Here is a 14,361-nt window from a genome sequence, read left to right on the forward strand (position 1 = left end):
AGGGCTTACAGAAAACGGTTATGTATCTGAAGAACACTAGCCCAGATAGGACTGGAGGCCTGAGTTAGAGCTTGTTCTGCCCCAGCACCCCACCCTGCCCCCTGGGGCATGCTCTTCCCAGTGACCCTGAGCTTAGGGGTTAATAGGGCCGTTGTGGAGATGGGGCGCTTCATTCCATGCTTCTAGTTACAGTGCTGCTACTGTATTGTCCCCATTGATCTGAAATAACATGATTTCTGAGTGAAAAATGATGACAATGGCAGCCTCTTGAACTTCCTTAAGTTTTTAAAAATGAACTTGTGAGCCATCTATTAGAAACAGTGGTTCAATATGTTTTCTTGCTCCTGAAAATTATGACCTAGTGAGCATCTACTCTTCCTGGACATCACAGTGTTCTCTGTGTGGTTCTCCCTTTCAAGTTTCTTATCTATGATGTGGACACTATTAATCACATTTTCTAGAGGATGAGAGGGAAGTTCAGAGACTTGTGTAATTCACACAGGATTTTACTAGTGTTACAGACCAAAAGAGGATCCCCAAATCCTTTGTTTCATCCATGCACAGTATAACTTCTTTCTTATTTCTGCCCCACTAGATCAGAAAACACATATCAGGATCTTCTTGTTGGGTAGTGAACTAGCGCTAATTCACTTGGGCTTTCTATCTCTGTCCACCATGGTTACTAGGAAAATTGGGTAAGAGATCTTTGAATAAGCTATTCAAAGAGTCCTAGGAAAAGAGACCCAAAATAATTTTTCCAATAACATTAAAGTCACTGAGAGGAAGTATCTTTTTTTTTTTCATTTATTTTTATTAGTTGGAGGCTAATTACTTTACAATATTGTAGTGGTTTTTGCCATACATTGACATGAATCAGCCATGGATTTGCATGTGTTCCCCATCCCGATCCCCCCTCCTGCCTCCCTCTCCATCCCATCCCTCTGTGTCTTCCCAGTGCACCAGCCCTGAGCACTTGTCTCATTCATCGCAGCACTGTTTATAATTGCCAGGACATGGAAGCAACCTCGATGCCCATCAGCAGACGAATGGATAAGGAAGCTATGGTACATATACACCATGGAATATTACTCAGCCATTAAAAAGGAAGTATCTTTTTCAATTGATTCAGGCTCTAGTATCTTTCCAGAGTGCTCTAAAACAGCTCAATTTTTCCCATAAAATTAGTAATCTCTAATAATACAGATTGCTAAAATATTACCTTGTGCACGTGTGTGTGTGTGTGCTAAGTTGCTTCAGTCAAGTCCGACCCTTTGAGACCCTGTGGACTGAAGCCCACCAGGCTCCTCTGTCCATGGGCTTCTCCAGGCAAGACTACTGAAGTGGGTGGCCATGTCCTCCTCTAGGGATCTTTGAGACCCAAGGATTGAAACCACATCTCTTATATCTCCTGCTTTGGCAGGTGGATTCTTTACCACTAGCACCACCTGGGAGACCCCAAAATAATACCTTACCTACTACTATTTCTCCCCAATCATTGTATTCTTTATATGGTAGCTGTGAGTTACATGAGCTACAATTTGCAGGGAAAGAACTTTTACAGAGCATGGTGGCTTTAGAGTCATTTGATGTTTAAATTAGCTTTGTGACATTTAATTATATTATTGTCTCCCTTCTACAAATCTAGTGGATGGCACCCTAGATCTTTATGATGCCTGGAATTTCTAAAATTCTGAATTAAATTACTTCTATGATTGAGAGGTTTGGACAGGAGTCACACAGGGTGTGACTCACTATTTAGTGTTGACCAGGTAACAGGCAACATTCTATAACTGTCATTTTGGTTTGTATTCTTCTCTGGCATTTTGTCCTACAGCAGAAATTACAGCAATAATATGCTTCCTTTTTAAAATTATAAAACGAAGAAATGCCCCTTGCAAATAATTCCAACAACACATTAGGGAATTCTTTTTCATCCTAAGGCGCGTTTGTGAGGAACCAAGCATATATGCAGATTTTCACCTCAAATGAGCTCACAGTAGGATGCTTTTTAGGCTCAGACCCTAAAGATTCTGCCTGCAAAGCAAGAGATCGGGGTTCGGTCCATGGGTCGGGAAGATCCCCCTAGAGAAGGGAATGGCTACCCACTCCAGTATTCTTGCCTGGGAAATCTCACGGACAGAGGAGCCTGGGGGGCTACAGCCCACGGGGTCGCAAAGAGTTTGACACGACTGAGTGGCTCACAGTTTCCCTTAGGCCCGGTTAGCACTGTCCATTCAAAGGGTGACACCGCAGGGTTACCCTCTGCCTCTTAAGTCATTACTTTTTGGCTCTTACAGGGTAGTGAATTCTAACCCATGTTCACCGGTAAAGTGAAGGTGAATATGAGAACTTTTTAGTAAAAGGCAAGCTTTAAAAACTGCCTCGGAAATGTGAGAAGTCTTTGCTTTTCCAAACCTCCAAGACTTGGCGGGTCTGAGGCAGCTGACCTCCCGAGGAGCCAGGAACGCCCCTGCAGGCAGGGCCAGCCAGCAAAGGGAAGGGGTGGAAGCTCTGGGGAAAGGGAGGGGGTGGGGGAGCTGGGGGAGAGATAGGCCGGAGGACCCTGCCCACGCGTGCCTTGCCCGAGGGCTCTGCGGGGAGAGACGAGGGTCCGAAGGTCCGGGGGTCCGGGAAGCCTGCGCGCCCGGCGCCGGGAGACCACGCGTGCGCAGCCGAGCCGGGCGTTGGGCAGAAGGAGGGGGCGCGCGGCCACGTGGCTCCGCAGGAATGCGCGGGCGCGGGGGCGGGGCAAGACCGAGGAACGGGCAGGCGCAGCAGCCAATGGGCTCCCGGCGCTGCGAAATTAGGCCAATCACGGCGTTCGGGCGGGCCGACCTCCCTGTGGGCGGGGCCAGGGCGCATCCCAGGGCGGCGGACTCGGGGCTGGGAGAGGGGTCGTCGGAGGGACGGCGGGCTGGGGTCCAGTCCCGGCTGCAGGGTGAGTGCGGGTCGGGGAGGACTGGGTCCCGTGGCTTGAGTGCGGGCGGGGGCGGGGGGCGGCTGGGGTTCTGCGGGATGAGAGCGGGCGGGGGTGGGGTGGGGGTCCTTGAAGGGCGCCGCCCGCAAGCCCACCTATCGCGGAGCTTCGGAGTTTCCTTTTTAACTTGGGAAGCTTCCCTTCTGCCCAGTTCCCTCGAACTGGCGGATCCCACCACACCTTGCAGTCCGAGCTGCCCGCCCACCCCAGATTTTGGGGGACGGTGCGAGGGCCGCTCGGGGCGCACGCCGCCCCGGGCGTGGACAGTGCAGGTGGCGGAGCTGAGGCCCTGGAAACGCCCCACTTATCGCGAGTCCCGGGATAACGGCAACGGATCGAGACCCACCAGCCGTCAGGAGATGCAGGAGGCACCCCGGGCCCGGCCTGGGGTCTGGATGAACCGGGCCCCAGTGAAGTCCCTTGAGGAGTGGCCAGTTGGGGTGTTTAGGTCAGCAACAGTCGTTTGTATTTTCCTATAAAGGCAAAAGTCCTTGGCCCACTTTGCTGCTGCTGCTAAGTCGCTTCAGTCGTGTCCGATTCTGTGCGACCCCATAGACGGCAGCCCACCATGCTCCTCAGTCCCTGGGATTCTCCAGGCAAGAATACTGGAGTGGGTTGCCATTTCCTTCTCCTTGGCCCACGTTAGGGTGAAGGTAATTGCTACTTTAGAAACCCCGCCTCCCGTCTCGCATGGCTGGGAGACAAACAGGTGCGCTGCCAGCCGGGACAGGTGATTCCTCATCCCTACCTGACCACACTTCCCCTCTGGAAGACCATCAGTTTGAAGGTAGAAATCTGAGTAAATGTTTCAGCTTTTAACAGGATGTGAACATTCTGAGAAAGCAACAGACATACTTGGTGCAATGTAATATTTACATTTCAATTACTGGGGGTGAAAATTCTTATGAACTCAAACTGCAGTGGATTTTTAGCTTTTCTTTGGTTGAGCCACAAAGTCAAAATAAAGTAGCTGCCAATGTCCTGGATCTTATGCAAGAGTTACTTAATAGTAACTTAATAGTAACAAGAGTTCCAGGTAGAACATTGCAAAGAATAACTTTTTTACTGTTCGTCGCTTAAAATATGTATTTTGAACATGTTCTCAAGGAAATAACCTTTTTAATAAAGGAAAAATGAGATATACTCTGTGTAATATTAATATATTGATATAATGTATCCCTTAAGCTCTCACCATGTTTACTTGATTGGCCCTGGGGTATGGTTTGGTTAAGTGACTCCATCTGCAGCCCAATATTTCAGTTATTGAAATATCAATAATTTCAGATATGCAGATGGCACCACCCTTATGGCAGAAAGCAAGAGGAACTAAAGAGCCTCTTGATGAAAGTTGAAAGAAGAGAGTGAAAAAGCTGACTTAAAACTCAGCAATCAGAAAAGTAAGATCATGGCATCTGGTCCCATCACTTCATGGCAAATAGATGGGGAAACAATGGAAACAGTGACAGACTTTATTTTTGGGGGCTCCAAAATCACTACAGATGGCGTCTGCAGCCATGAAATTAAAAGACACTTACTCCTTGGTAAAAAAGCTATGACCAACCTAGACAGCATATTAAAAAGCAGAGACATTACTTTGCTGACAAATCTCTGTGTAGTCAAAGCTGTGGTTTTCCAGTAGTCATGTATGGATGTGACAGTCAGACCATAAAGAAGGCTGAGTGCCAAAGAATTGATGCTTTTGAACTGTGGTGTTGGAGAAGACTTTTGAGAGTCCCTTGGACTGCAAGGAGATCCAACCAGTCTATCCTAAAGGAGATCAGTCCTGGGGGTTCATTGGAAGGACTAATGCTGAAGCTGAAGGTCCAGTCCTTTGGCCACTTGATGCAAAGAACTGACTCACTGGAAAAGAACCTGATGCTGGGAAAGATTGAAGGCAGAAGGAGAAGGGGATGACGGGATGAGATGGTTGGATGGCATCACCAACTCAATGGACATGAATTTGAGCCAACTCCAGGAGATGGTGAAGGACAGGGAAGCCTGGCTTGCTGCAATCCATGGGGTTGCAAAGAGTTGGACATGACTTAGTGACTGTTGTTACAACAACAGCATCTGCAGTTAGGTGGCTGTGTGGCTGTTCATAGTCAGGTGTAGACTCCCATGGTTTCCTGAAATAATTGATGAGTATCCCTCTCTCTCTCTCGGGCCAGGTATTATCAAAGCAGTTATAGACATTTAGGGATGAGGTAAAATCCAGAGTTATTAAAAATAACTTTTTTAATCTATTACAGTCAAGCTTGACTTTGTTTTACTGAATTTGTCTTCTTGATATTTTGATGTGCTGCGTGTTCTCTGATGTTTTTCTGGTGAGGTTAGAAGGTTAGAAACTTCTCTTTGGAGATTCTTGGAGATTGAGGTCTTCTGGTGGCATTCGGACCCTGGGCTGAGTTCTGGAAATGCTCACCCGACCCTGGAAGAGTCACGTCCCCCGTAGAACCTCAGTTTACTCACTTAGGAAATTGCTGAAAGGCAAGTTGTGGAAATGTATTATAAACCAAGAATGTTCTGCATGAGAGCAAAATGAAAATGCCGTGAGTGTGGCTGTGTCACTATAAATTAAAGACCCATATCGGATAGTACAGTATTCTTATTGCATGAGGCGTGATAGAAAGGTTGCAATGAAAATCCAGATCTTGAGGTACTCCGGCCATGTTGGTGTTTGTTTCACATGTTACTCATAGCTTGCCCGGGTAGAGAGGGAGTGGAGTGAAACGAGACAGGAGGGGATCACAGGCATTAAACATTTATGGGACAGGACTATGGCTCCCTCAGTTATGCCTGCTGGAAATGTAGTTTGGGAAGTTGTGGGGCTTAGCAGTACAGAGGGGCATCGGATCTGGGGGTGTGGGGCGGGGCCAGCAGTGGGAGCTCGGGCCCTTCTCTGACCATGATGGCTGTGAGAGTGAGGCTCAGGAGAGCTGGCACGGGACCCCTGACCCGCCACCAGCACCGCCCCCCCCAGGACACACCCCTCACTGGGGCTCCTTCCCAGCTCAGACTTCAGAGAGCCAGGCCTTGAAGTTGGTTTTTGCTTCTTTACATCTTTGTGTCTTTGTGTGCCTTTTCAAAACTTTGATTATAATAATGACCAGTCACAGGCCCTGCTGTTATTCTTTCATTTCCTGTTCTTCTTTATGTCGGGAAAGTAATGTGTACCTGCTAGTAGAGAGTGCTTTCTGTGAGTTGTTGATGTTTTATGGTTCCATTAAGCAATGTTCAAAAGATTTTTTAAAAGATTTTTTGGAGTTTTTGTTTTAGGTTTAGTGTTTCTCTTCCAGGAGCCACTTTCTGATACTAGAAATTGCTTTTTAAAGTAAGTGTGGTGTCAGAGGTTGCTGCAACCTCCCGGTGCCCTTGTGAAAGGGAGTGGGGACGAGGCCCGCGGGGGCGAGGGGAGACCTCAGTGCTCCTAGGAGGATGGCTGAGCCAGCCTTCCCCAGGGGGCCACTGGCCGGTGGCCCAGGTGAGGCTCCAAGACCTTGACTCGGTGAGTCGCTTGGGACTCCTGAACTGGGCATTTTATGAAGAAAACAAAAGGAATCAGTGAGGGTGCCCAAACAGTCTGCACACTGGTACCTATGCGAAGCCAAGGCCTTCTCCACGCGCGAGGAGGTCGGGGTCCTGGGGGCGGGGGCTTTGCTTCCTGGACTGAGGCTTCGCTCTTGATTCTTGGGTTGGAGACGGGCAGTTTGCGGGGAACCAGTACCTGACAAGTGGACATCTTTTTTGTTGTTGTTGTTGAAAGAAAGCATTGTGGACCTTTAGGCTTCAAAGTCAAACAGATGTGAACTTTGAACTTGAGTCATTTCTCATCTGTGTGGAGACCAGGATCTGACCGTACAGGACAGGCTGAGGAGTTTTAATAGAAGTGCGCCGTGCACACACACACGCGGTATTTTATTCTGTTATTCACGTTCTTTCTCTGAAGGGGTCTTGGTGGTGACTGACTTGGAGGAGCTTGAGAGTGTTGAGCTGAAATGGTCGGAGCAGAGGTCCATGTCTGTCTCCACTGGGGCTGGAAGTCCTTGGTGGGTGTTATTGTTCAGTTGCAAGATTGTGTCCAACTGTTTGCGACCCCATGGACTGTAGCCCACCAGACTCCTCTGTCCATGGGATTCTCTAGGCCAGAATACTGGAGTGGGTTGCCATTCCCTCCTCCAGGGGATCTTCCTGACCCAGGGATTAAACCTGGGTCTCCTGCACTGCAGGCGGGTTCTTTACCCGCTGAGCCACGGGGGAAGCCCAGGAAGCCTTGGACCCAGGAGGGTGTCGGGGTTTCCAGCGCAGGGAGTCAGGAGGGTGCTCTGCCCCTCGGGCCGGCTCTGCCTTGCTTCAGCAGTGGCATGCAAGGGCTTGGAAGTGCAGGCATTTGCCTAGCGGTGGGGATGGGACGCCTATGTGGGCCATTGTAGAAACAGCCCAGGATTTCCAGAGTTAGACGTGATCCCAAGTCAGGAGCCAGAGTCTGCTTCTGGGTGAGGAGTGCTGAGCTCTGATGGAAGGAATTCGGCGTGTCTCTTCAGTCCCTGTGTGTGCAGGTCTGAGCCTGGCCGAGATGCTGGGAGGCCAAGCGTGGGGCTGGAGCTCAGGATGGTGCGGCCGTCAGCTCCCTCTGGGGGACGTGGCCTTGGCCCCTGGCCCCAGCGGCCTGCTCGCTGTGAAACTGATAAGACATCAATGCACGCTTTGTTCTCAAGCCCTGGACTGGGCAGTGGCCAGTGGGCAGCCCTGGTTCTGTCCATCAGAGAAGCTGAATTGGATGTTGCTTGTGTGGCTGGGGACTCAGCCTGCGGGCCCTTCTCCCAGACAGTGCCAGGGCCAAGCCTTGTGTCAGAGTTCTTGTCCCGGGGGGCATGGATTTGGTCACTTTTCTTTTGGAACTAAAAATCAGACCCGAGGATAGAGTCCCGCCTCGGGTCCAGAACTGATCGGGGCCTGGTGGAAACCCGCTGGACCTGCCGCTGGCCTCTGTTCTGGAAAAGCATTTAGACACACGCTGCTCCTGGTGATTTAATAGGAAGGAATGAAAGGTTCAGCGTTTGCCAGATGGCAGGAGTGTTTAGGGTGTGAATCACAGGTAGTTGAGGGGGAGAGATTATTTTCAAGGTGTGCGTCCCTGCATCCCGTCTGGGCCGACAGGAGGGCAGGGGACCCTGGCGCCCATCTCCCCTGTGTGTGGGCGGGGGTGGGGACCCCGGGGAGGCCAGGTGGCTGAGGGCGTCCTGGGCTTCACAGCAAGGTGCTCCCCTGGCACCCCCGCGGTCTGCAGGGTGGTCCGAGTCGGTGTCGGGTGGGTGGGCATCCATAGGGAGGGACCAGGTGGGGCCAGGCCTCCCTACACCGGGCCGGGCCACTGCCTGGACACGTGATGAAAGGCTCCAGTCTCGGGGGACAGTGGCTTCGCCTGCGTCTGCCTGATGTATGCACACATGTACGCAGCGCCCTTCCTGCTCTGCATGAGGAGTTACTTGCATTTCCCATAAATAAGGGTGCACTTATGCTGCAGCGTGACCCCTCAGGCAGGGCCCACAGGCGGGCAGCAGGTGCCCGTGTAAGGAAGGCGGGGGCTTGGGTGTCAGCCCAGGGTTTCCCCGAATTCCTTCTTCCCAAGGCGGGATGCCGTGTCTGTCAGGGTGACTTTTGAGAGCTGGAATTTACTTTATGCAAGAAATTGCTGGGCGTGTGGGTCCCGAGAGGAGGGGCGGGTGAGGGTGCGTCTCCGGCCTCCTCCCCGTCTCCCTGCTCCCCTCCTCCCAGACATGGCCAAGTAAAGGCAGAATTAACTTTGTCCTTGGTGAGTTCTGAAAGGAAGGGGTCGTGTGTCTAGATGGTTCTGAGAGGAGGCTCTCCGGCTGGACTGCGTGGTCTTGGACACCCGTGTTTGTGCCTGGAGGCAGGTGGGCTTCAGGAGCTCATAGAGGGGACGTTTGGGCTGCAAGTCTGGACTATATGTGGGGCAGGGCCCGCTGGGTCTGGGGCACCCCGTGTCCAGTCCCGTGCAGGCCCTGGTTTAGGGGATTGAGGGGAGGTGAGCCGGACAAGGAAGGGTGGGGAGCATCGCCCAGGGCCGCCCCGCCCTCGGTGTGTCTGAAAGCAGTCCCCGCCTCAGCTACGGATATGGGCTCTGACCCTCATTTGGAGGCCCTGCTGAATAGTCAATGCATTTCCACGCCTGCAAACCTGCAGATGCCGGCCTGGGCGGAGCCGGAGCCGCACGGGTTGGTTCCTGTGGTCCTGCGTGTCACGGCCTGGGGCCTGTAGGGACCGTGTCTGGGGAGGCTCCGGTGACTCCCCGGGGAAGGAGCACACCGTGGGGTAGAGCTGTCACCCCCCCATGTCAACAGGATTGGCAGAGCTCTGTCCTGGAGCCTGTGCCCTGAGGGGCCGGGCAGACATGGAGATGGCGTCAGCGCTCCTGTGGGGGCCAGGGCCGCCAGCGGGGCTCCATTTCCTGACTTTCGGCCAAACTTGTGTCCCTCCCACTTCCCCCCCTGCTGTCTGGCCCCTGTTCCTCAGCGGTGTCCCCAGCCTGGCAGTGTCCACCTCTCCTGTCCCTGCCTGCCTGTCTGGTTCCCTGGCTGTCACCAGCCCCGCCCAGGACGGGCTTCCCAAGGAAGGGGTATGTCCCTTCCTGCTGGTGGAGCAGAGAGCAGGCGGGGAGGGGGAGGGGGAGACACAGAGACAGAGACGGGGCCAGGGACACAGAGATGGGGCCAGAGACATAGAGACACAGAGACGGGGCCAGAGACACAGAGACGGGGCCAGAGACACCGAGATACAAGGACAGAGAGAGGGGGAGACGTGGAGAGATACAGAGACACACAGCAGGGAGGGAGGACGGAGCTCAGTCTGCAGGGTGAGTGGATTTGGACCTGGGAGTGTGCAGAGGAAGTTGGTTTGTAAGGATTTGAGGCCAGGGCAGCAGAGCCAGGAGGCGCGGGTGTGGCCGGCAGGGTGTGGGCTGCGGTTCCGGTGAGGGCCCCTCCCACAAGTTCTCAGGGGTCGATCCCCAGGGCGAAGAACCCTTTGGAAAAGACTGAACATTTGCCAATTGGCTGCTGTCTAACAGTCTTTGCCGCATGGAATAAGTTGCTTCTATTCACTCTTTTTTCTTTTTTGGGGGGGGGGGTGAGTGGACTCAGGCCCCATGGATGGCCTCAGTCTGATGTGAGCAGAGAAACAGGTGACCCAGGACACACCGCAGCGGGGCCTTGTGGGTGCTTGGCACCCCGTGCCCTCCGAGGTCAGATTCGATGGTCACCAAGTAGATGTACCCCGGCAGCTGCATTCCCAGCCTGGCTTATGGGAAGAGCTGCTTTTCCTTCTTTCCCCTTCCTCTCTCCACTCTCCTTCCTTCCTTCATTCTTGTTTCTGTGAGCATCACGTTTACTTAAAAATCTATGAAACCATTCAGTGAAAAGGCTTTGTGTTTGGTTTGCTGTGGAGTTTGACTTAACTTAGAGTTAAGTTCATGGAGCCTTCCCAACAAGACATGTGAGCTTTTCATTCTTCCCTCCTGGATTTCCGCGTGGAGGTAGATAGAGCCTTTCTCCCGTGAGCTCACTGGGAAGTTTGTGGTTTTAGACAGAGAAGGGCCCAGCGGCCGTGAGCCATCTGGGTTCCGTGTCCCAGAGTCCCCAGGCCCTGTCCCCGGGCTTGAGGTGCACTGGCTCCCACTCACGGCTGATGTCCAGCGCTTGTGAGGGACCCTGGGTCCCCCGACAGTCTGCAGCACAGTCTGCGGTGGGTGGACTCTGGGGGGTCCGAGCTGGGTGGGTCAGGCACAGGCTCGGCCTGTAATCTGTGCCCCACCTCGTGTGACTGGGCAGCACCGATGCCCGGGGGTGAGTGCCGTCTGCCTCCAGCCCCGCGGCCGCTGACGGGGGCGTCCCTTCATCTCGGTTCACAGCGGGGACGCCGGGGCCCCGGGCCAGAGGGGAGCCCCGAACAGGGTCTCCCCAGACAGGCTTCGCGTCCTGGCTCTGGCCCCAGGAACTTGTGCTGTTTCTCTGCAGGGATGACCTTGGTGGCGACTGCATCCCCTTCCTCACTCTCTGGACCCCGAGTCCCCGGGGGAAATACCCGCGGGAGAGGCAGCAGGTCCCAGACCCTCGGGGCGTCCACGGTGCTCTCCCTGCAGATCTGCAGAGACGGCCCAGCTGCTGGAAACCTCGCTGGAGCAAAGACTCAGGCTATTTCCATGAAATGTGAGGAAAAAAATCTAGTGACGGGGCACTTCCATAGCTGCCCAGGCTCTGGAGCAGAGTCCTGGCCACACCTCGGGCCCACCCCATGCGCTGCCCGTCTCTCCAGGTGGCCACTTAGGCCGCACGTGCCGTCTTTTGTTGGAAACCACAGCCCTAAACTGGAGAAGGACAGTAATAATCCCCAGGGCCTGGCAGCCCAGACCGGTATTACCTCCTGCCGTTCGTCCGCTGGGGCTTGGGGGACTTGTGAGAAAGTCAGGCTTGTCCTCCATTTCTGGGTTGGTTGTGGGCCAAGCGGGCTCCACGCTGTCCCTGAAAACACTGTCTACAAACCCAGCGGGCAGCCAGGAGGCAGCAGGCACCGGCCGGAGGCAGCAGGGCGGCCAGAGAAGGTGGGAGGAGACCCGGCTCTCGCCCGCCCAGCGTCGGGGAGCGAGCTTCCTGGGGCAGTGCCTGCATGGAGCGGAGCAGGGAACACGGGCACCCAGGCCCCCAAACCCAGAAGCAGGCCCTGTGTGCGGGCATTTCCTGAACAGTCTCCTTCTCAGGAAGGTGCTTGCCCGCCGATGCTGGTTTTGGAGGTAAACAGCCCCTGAGTATCATGATCTTCTGAAATCCATACACGTCACACACACAGACCAGGGCACCGGGGCTGGTCCCAGTGCCAGCTCTGCCCCGGGGACGAGCCCTGGGCATCCTCTCGTCTGCAGCAGGAAGACTAGGATGGCTACGCGGTGCATCTCGGCGTCCTGGGAGCTCAGCAGGTGAGCGGTGGTTGTTCAGTAGGATCAGGCTCCAGAGTAAGAGAAACACTGGCATGTTCTTTTGTTTTGTCCCGTGTTAGGAATGGAAAAAGAGAAGTAACTTTGGCTCTCTCTTATGCATTGTAAGTAGGACAAATAGCATTAATGAGGTTTGTACAGTGTGGTTTAAGATGAGTAAGTGATGAGATAGAGAAACCCGAAGAATCTGTAACACTTGGAAAACCCCAAGGTCTGGTGCGCCTGTGCGTCTGGCTTCTCTGGGTGAGCCTGGCCGTGGGCCAGTGGTGTCTGCTTGATGGACGATGGGGCTAGGGTCCCACAGAGGGGTGTGTGGGGGCTGCTCTGCCCTGATGCCAGCCCCAGGGCCCTGGGTGGGTCCTCAGACTGCCCTGGACTCGGCTGCTTTGCACTGGGAGAGTGAGGCAGTGTCTCCACCCCAACCTATGGTGAAGGTGTGAAGTGATACGGCAGCCCCTATCACCCCGGGAGCCCTGAGAACATCAGGTTCTTCTTTCCTCGATTCCTTCCAGGCATTTTAAAATTTCTTCTTGGGAGATGATACATCAGCAGACATCACCCCCTTCTGTGTTCTCCTGACTGCGAGTCCTCCTGGCCTTCCTCCTGTTCCCTCCTTGCAGCTTCCTGGGCCTCTGTGTGCATGTATGTGTGTGTGCATGCACACACTTCTGTGTGCACGTGTGCACGCACACGAGTATGTAATGTGTACACACACCTCTTTGGGCATATGTGTGATCACACACATGTATGTTCACACACCGCTGTGCATGTGTGAGCACATGTATATGCATGTGCATGCACACCTCTGTGCACATGTGCGAGCACACATGTATGTGATGCGTGCACACAGCTCTGTGTGCATGCATGTGAGCACGTGTATATGTATGTGTGCACACCTCTGCACATGTGCAAGCACACATGTGCGTAATGTGTGCACACACCTCTGTGCACATGTGCGAGCACACATATATGTATGTGTACACAGCTCTGCACGTGTGTGAGCACATGTCTATGTATGTGGGCACACACCTCTGTGTGAATGTGTGCAGATACACCTCTGCACATGTGTGCGATCACACATATATGTATGTGCACACATCTCTGTGCACGTGTGAGCACGTGTATGTATGTGCGCACACACCTCTGTGCCCGTGTGCTACCCTGCTGTGACTATGCAGACCAGGATGTGGCAGGTGTGGGCTGAGGGTCTGGTGACTTTATATGGAAGCAGTGGTTTTACATTCACTGTCGGAAGCCAGTGTCTGCTCGTGGGTTGAGGGTGAAAGGCTCAGGTCATCTGCTAACTGTCCCAGCTCCTCCAGGCCTCGAGTCCCCTGACCCCTGTGGTCTGCCCGTGTGAGTCTTGGCTTGGAGACCGAACTCGGTCCATCTTCCAGAGGGTGTCTCTGTGTGGCACCTGTGGGGGCCCTCCCTGGGCCTCGTCCGGGACCTCGAGAACCAGGAAAGTGCGTCTGTCAAGTTTATCTTCCCGTAATGGTTCTGGTGGAGTCCAGGCAGGTGTCTGGGGTGTCAACACCGTAAACAGTATCCTTGGCTCACAGGATGCTCCTCGGGAGCGTGGGACCAGACCTCCCATGCCTGCCTGGTGTGGCTCACGTCTCAGACCCCTCGTGAGGAAACAGGAAGGCAGGAAATAGAAAGAGGATGAAGCAGGACCTGGGATCCAGCCCAGGCCCGCGGGCTCACCGACGCGCTCGCTTCAAAGCTAGCCTCCTCCTCAGTCCTCAGAAATTAACCCTTCACCCCAAACTGGTAAAGATTTAGTTGAAGGAAGAAGAAGAATACTTGGGCTTTCGTGTCCACACACGTGTGAGGTTCAGCAGGGACTTGGCATACGGGCAGGGAGGGGTCCGGCCAGTGCCTTCTGCGTGTGGTTCCAGGTGCCGTCAAGACGCCAGGGGTCTCTTCTCCGCCTCGCTTTGCCCTGAGTGTTACTCCCGGGAGGTTACGGTCCTCACTGCAGCCGCCAATGAACTCCCGCCTTTTCCTCCCCTCAGGCTGTCTGCGGACACCCAGTGGCACGAGGAGCACCGCCCCCCGGCCCTGACCGCCGAGCCTCCTCCCTGCGGCCCCGCACGCCCTGAAGCCCAGAGCACGGTGGCTGTGGCAGCATGGATCAGCTGGGCCCACCGGCTCCCGCCAGGGAAGGTAACAGGCTGCGCGCGGGCGGCGGGGCAGGTGGGTGGGTGGGCACGTGCGGGCCCTCTTCCAGGCGTGGTCCACCTGGGGGGCTTCCCTGGGGAGCCTGGAAGGTGGTGCGGACGTAGGACGCCGGGCGTGCAGGCTGCTGACCCGTGCCGTCTCCTGGGGCTGGTGGCTGCTTCCTGGCTGGCCGCCGTGGTTGAGACCAGGGTTG

General features: G+C 54.3%; 2 protein-coding genes across 6 annotated transcripts in view; both read left to right on the forward strand.

The window, feature by feature from the left end:
- The first annotated feature begins 109 nt into the window (after window positions 1-109).
- On the forward strand, window positions 110-12,740 carry LOC122687784. 2 transcript variants are annotated; one of them, XM_043893422.1, is made up of 3 exons: window positions 110-120; window positions 3,437-3,438; window positions 5,007-12,740. In XM_043893422.1, the coding sequence occupies exon 3, from the start codon at window positions 10,830-10,832 to the stop codon at window positions 11,796-11,798; it is 969 nt and encodes a 322-aa protein (XP_043749357.1). In that variant the 5' UTR covers window positions 110-120; window positions 3,437-3,438; window positions 5,007-10,829; the 3' UTR covers window positions 11,799-12,740. The 2 variants fall into 2 exon arrangements, with proteins under 2 accessions (XP_043749357.1, XP_043749358.1); XM_043893423.1 differs by lacking the exon at window positions 3,437-3,438 and having other exon boundaries at window positions 7,261-12,740.
- ARHGEF10 (Rho guanine nucleotide exchange factor 10) overlaps window positions 2,820-14,361 on the forward strand; it is a 59,090-nt gene continuing 47,548 nt past the window's right edge. For all 4 annotated transcript variants that reach the window (XM_043893418.1, XM_043893421.1, XM_043893419.1 and 1 more), the window contains exons 1-2: window positions 2,820-2,938; window positions 14,003-14,153. In XM_043893418.1, coding sequence (XP_043749353.1) covers window positions 14,117-14,153 — 37 coding nt within the window. In that variant the 5' untranslated portion in view covers window positions 2,820-2,938; window positions 14,003-14,116. The remainder of the gene's footprint in view (window positions 2,939-14,002; window positions 14,154-14,361) is intronic.

Source organism: Cervus elaphus, chromosome 32 (genome assembly GCF_910594005.1).
Source record: "Cervus elaphus chromosome 32, mCerEla1.1, whole genome shotgun sequence".
NCBI classification, from domain to species: domain Eukaryota; kingdom Metazoa; phylum Chordata; class Mammalia; order Artiodactyla; family Cervidae; genus Cervus; species Cervus elaphus.

What these genes read in the sequence shown, in the direction of transcription:
- LOC122687784 (XM_043893422.1), top strand. Translation starts at nt 10,830, where the DNA reads ATGCCCGGGGGTGAGTGCCGTCTGCCTCCAGCCCCGCGGCCGCTGACG.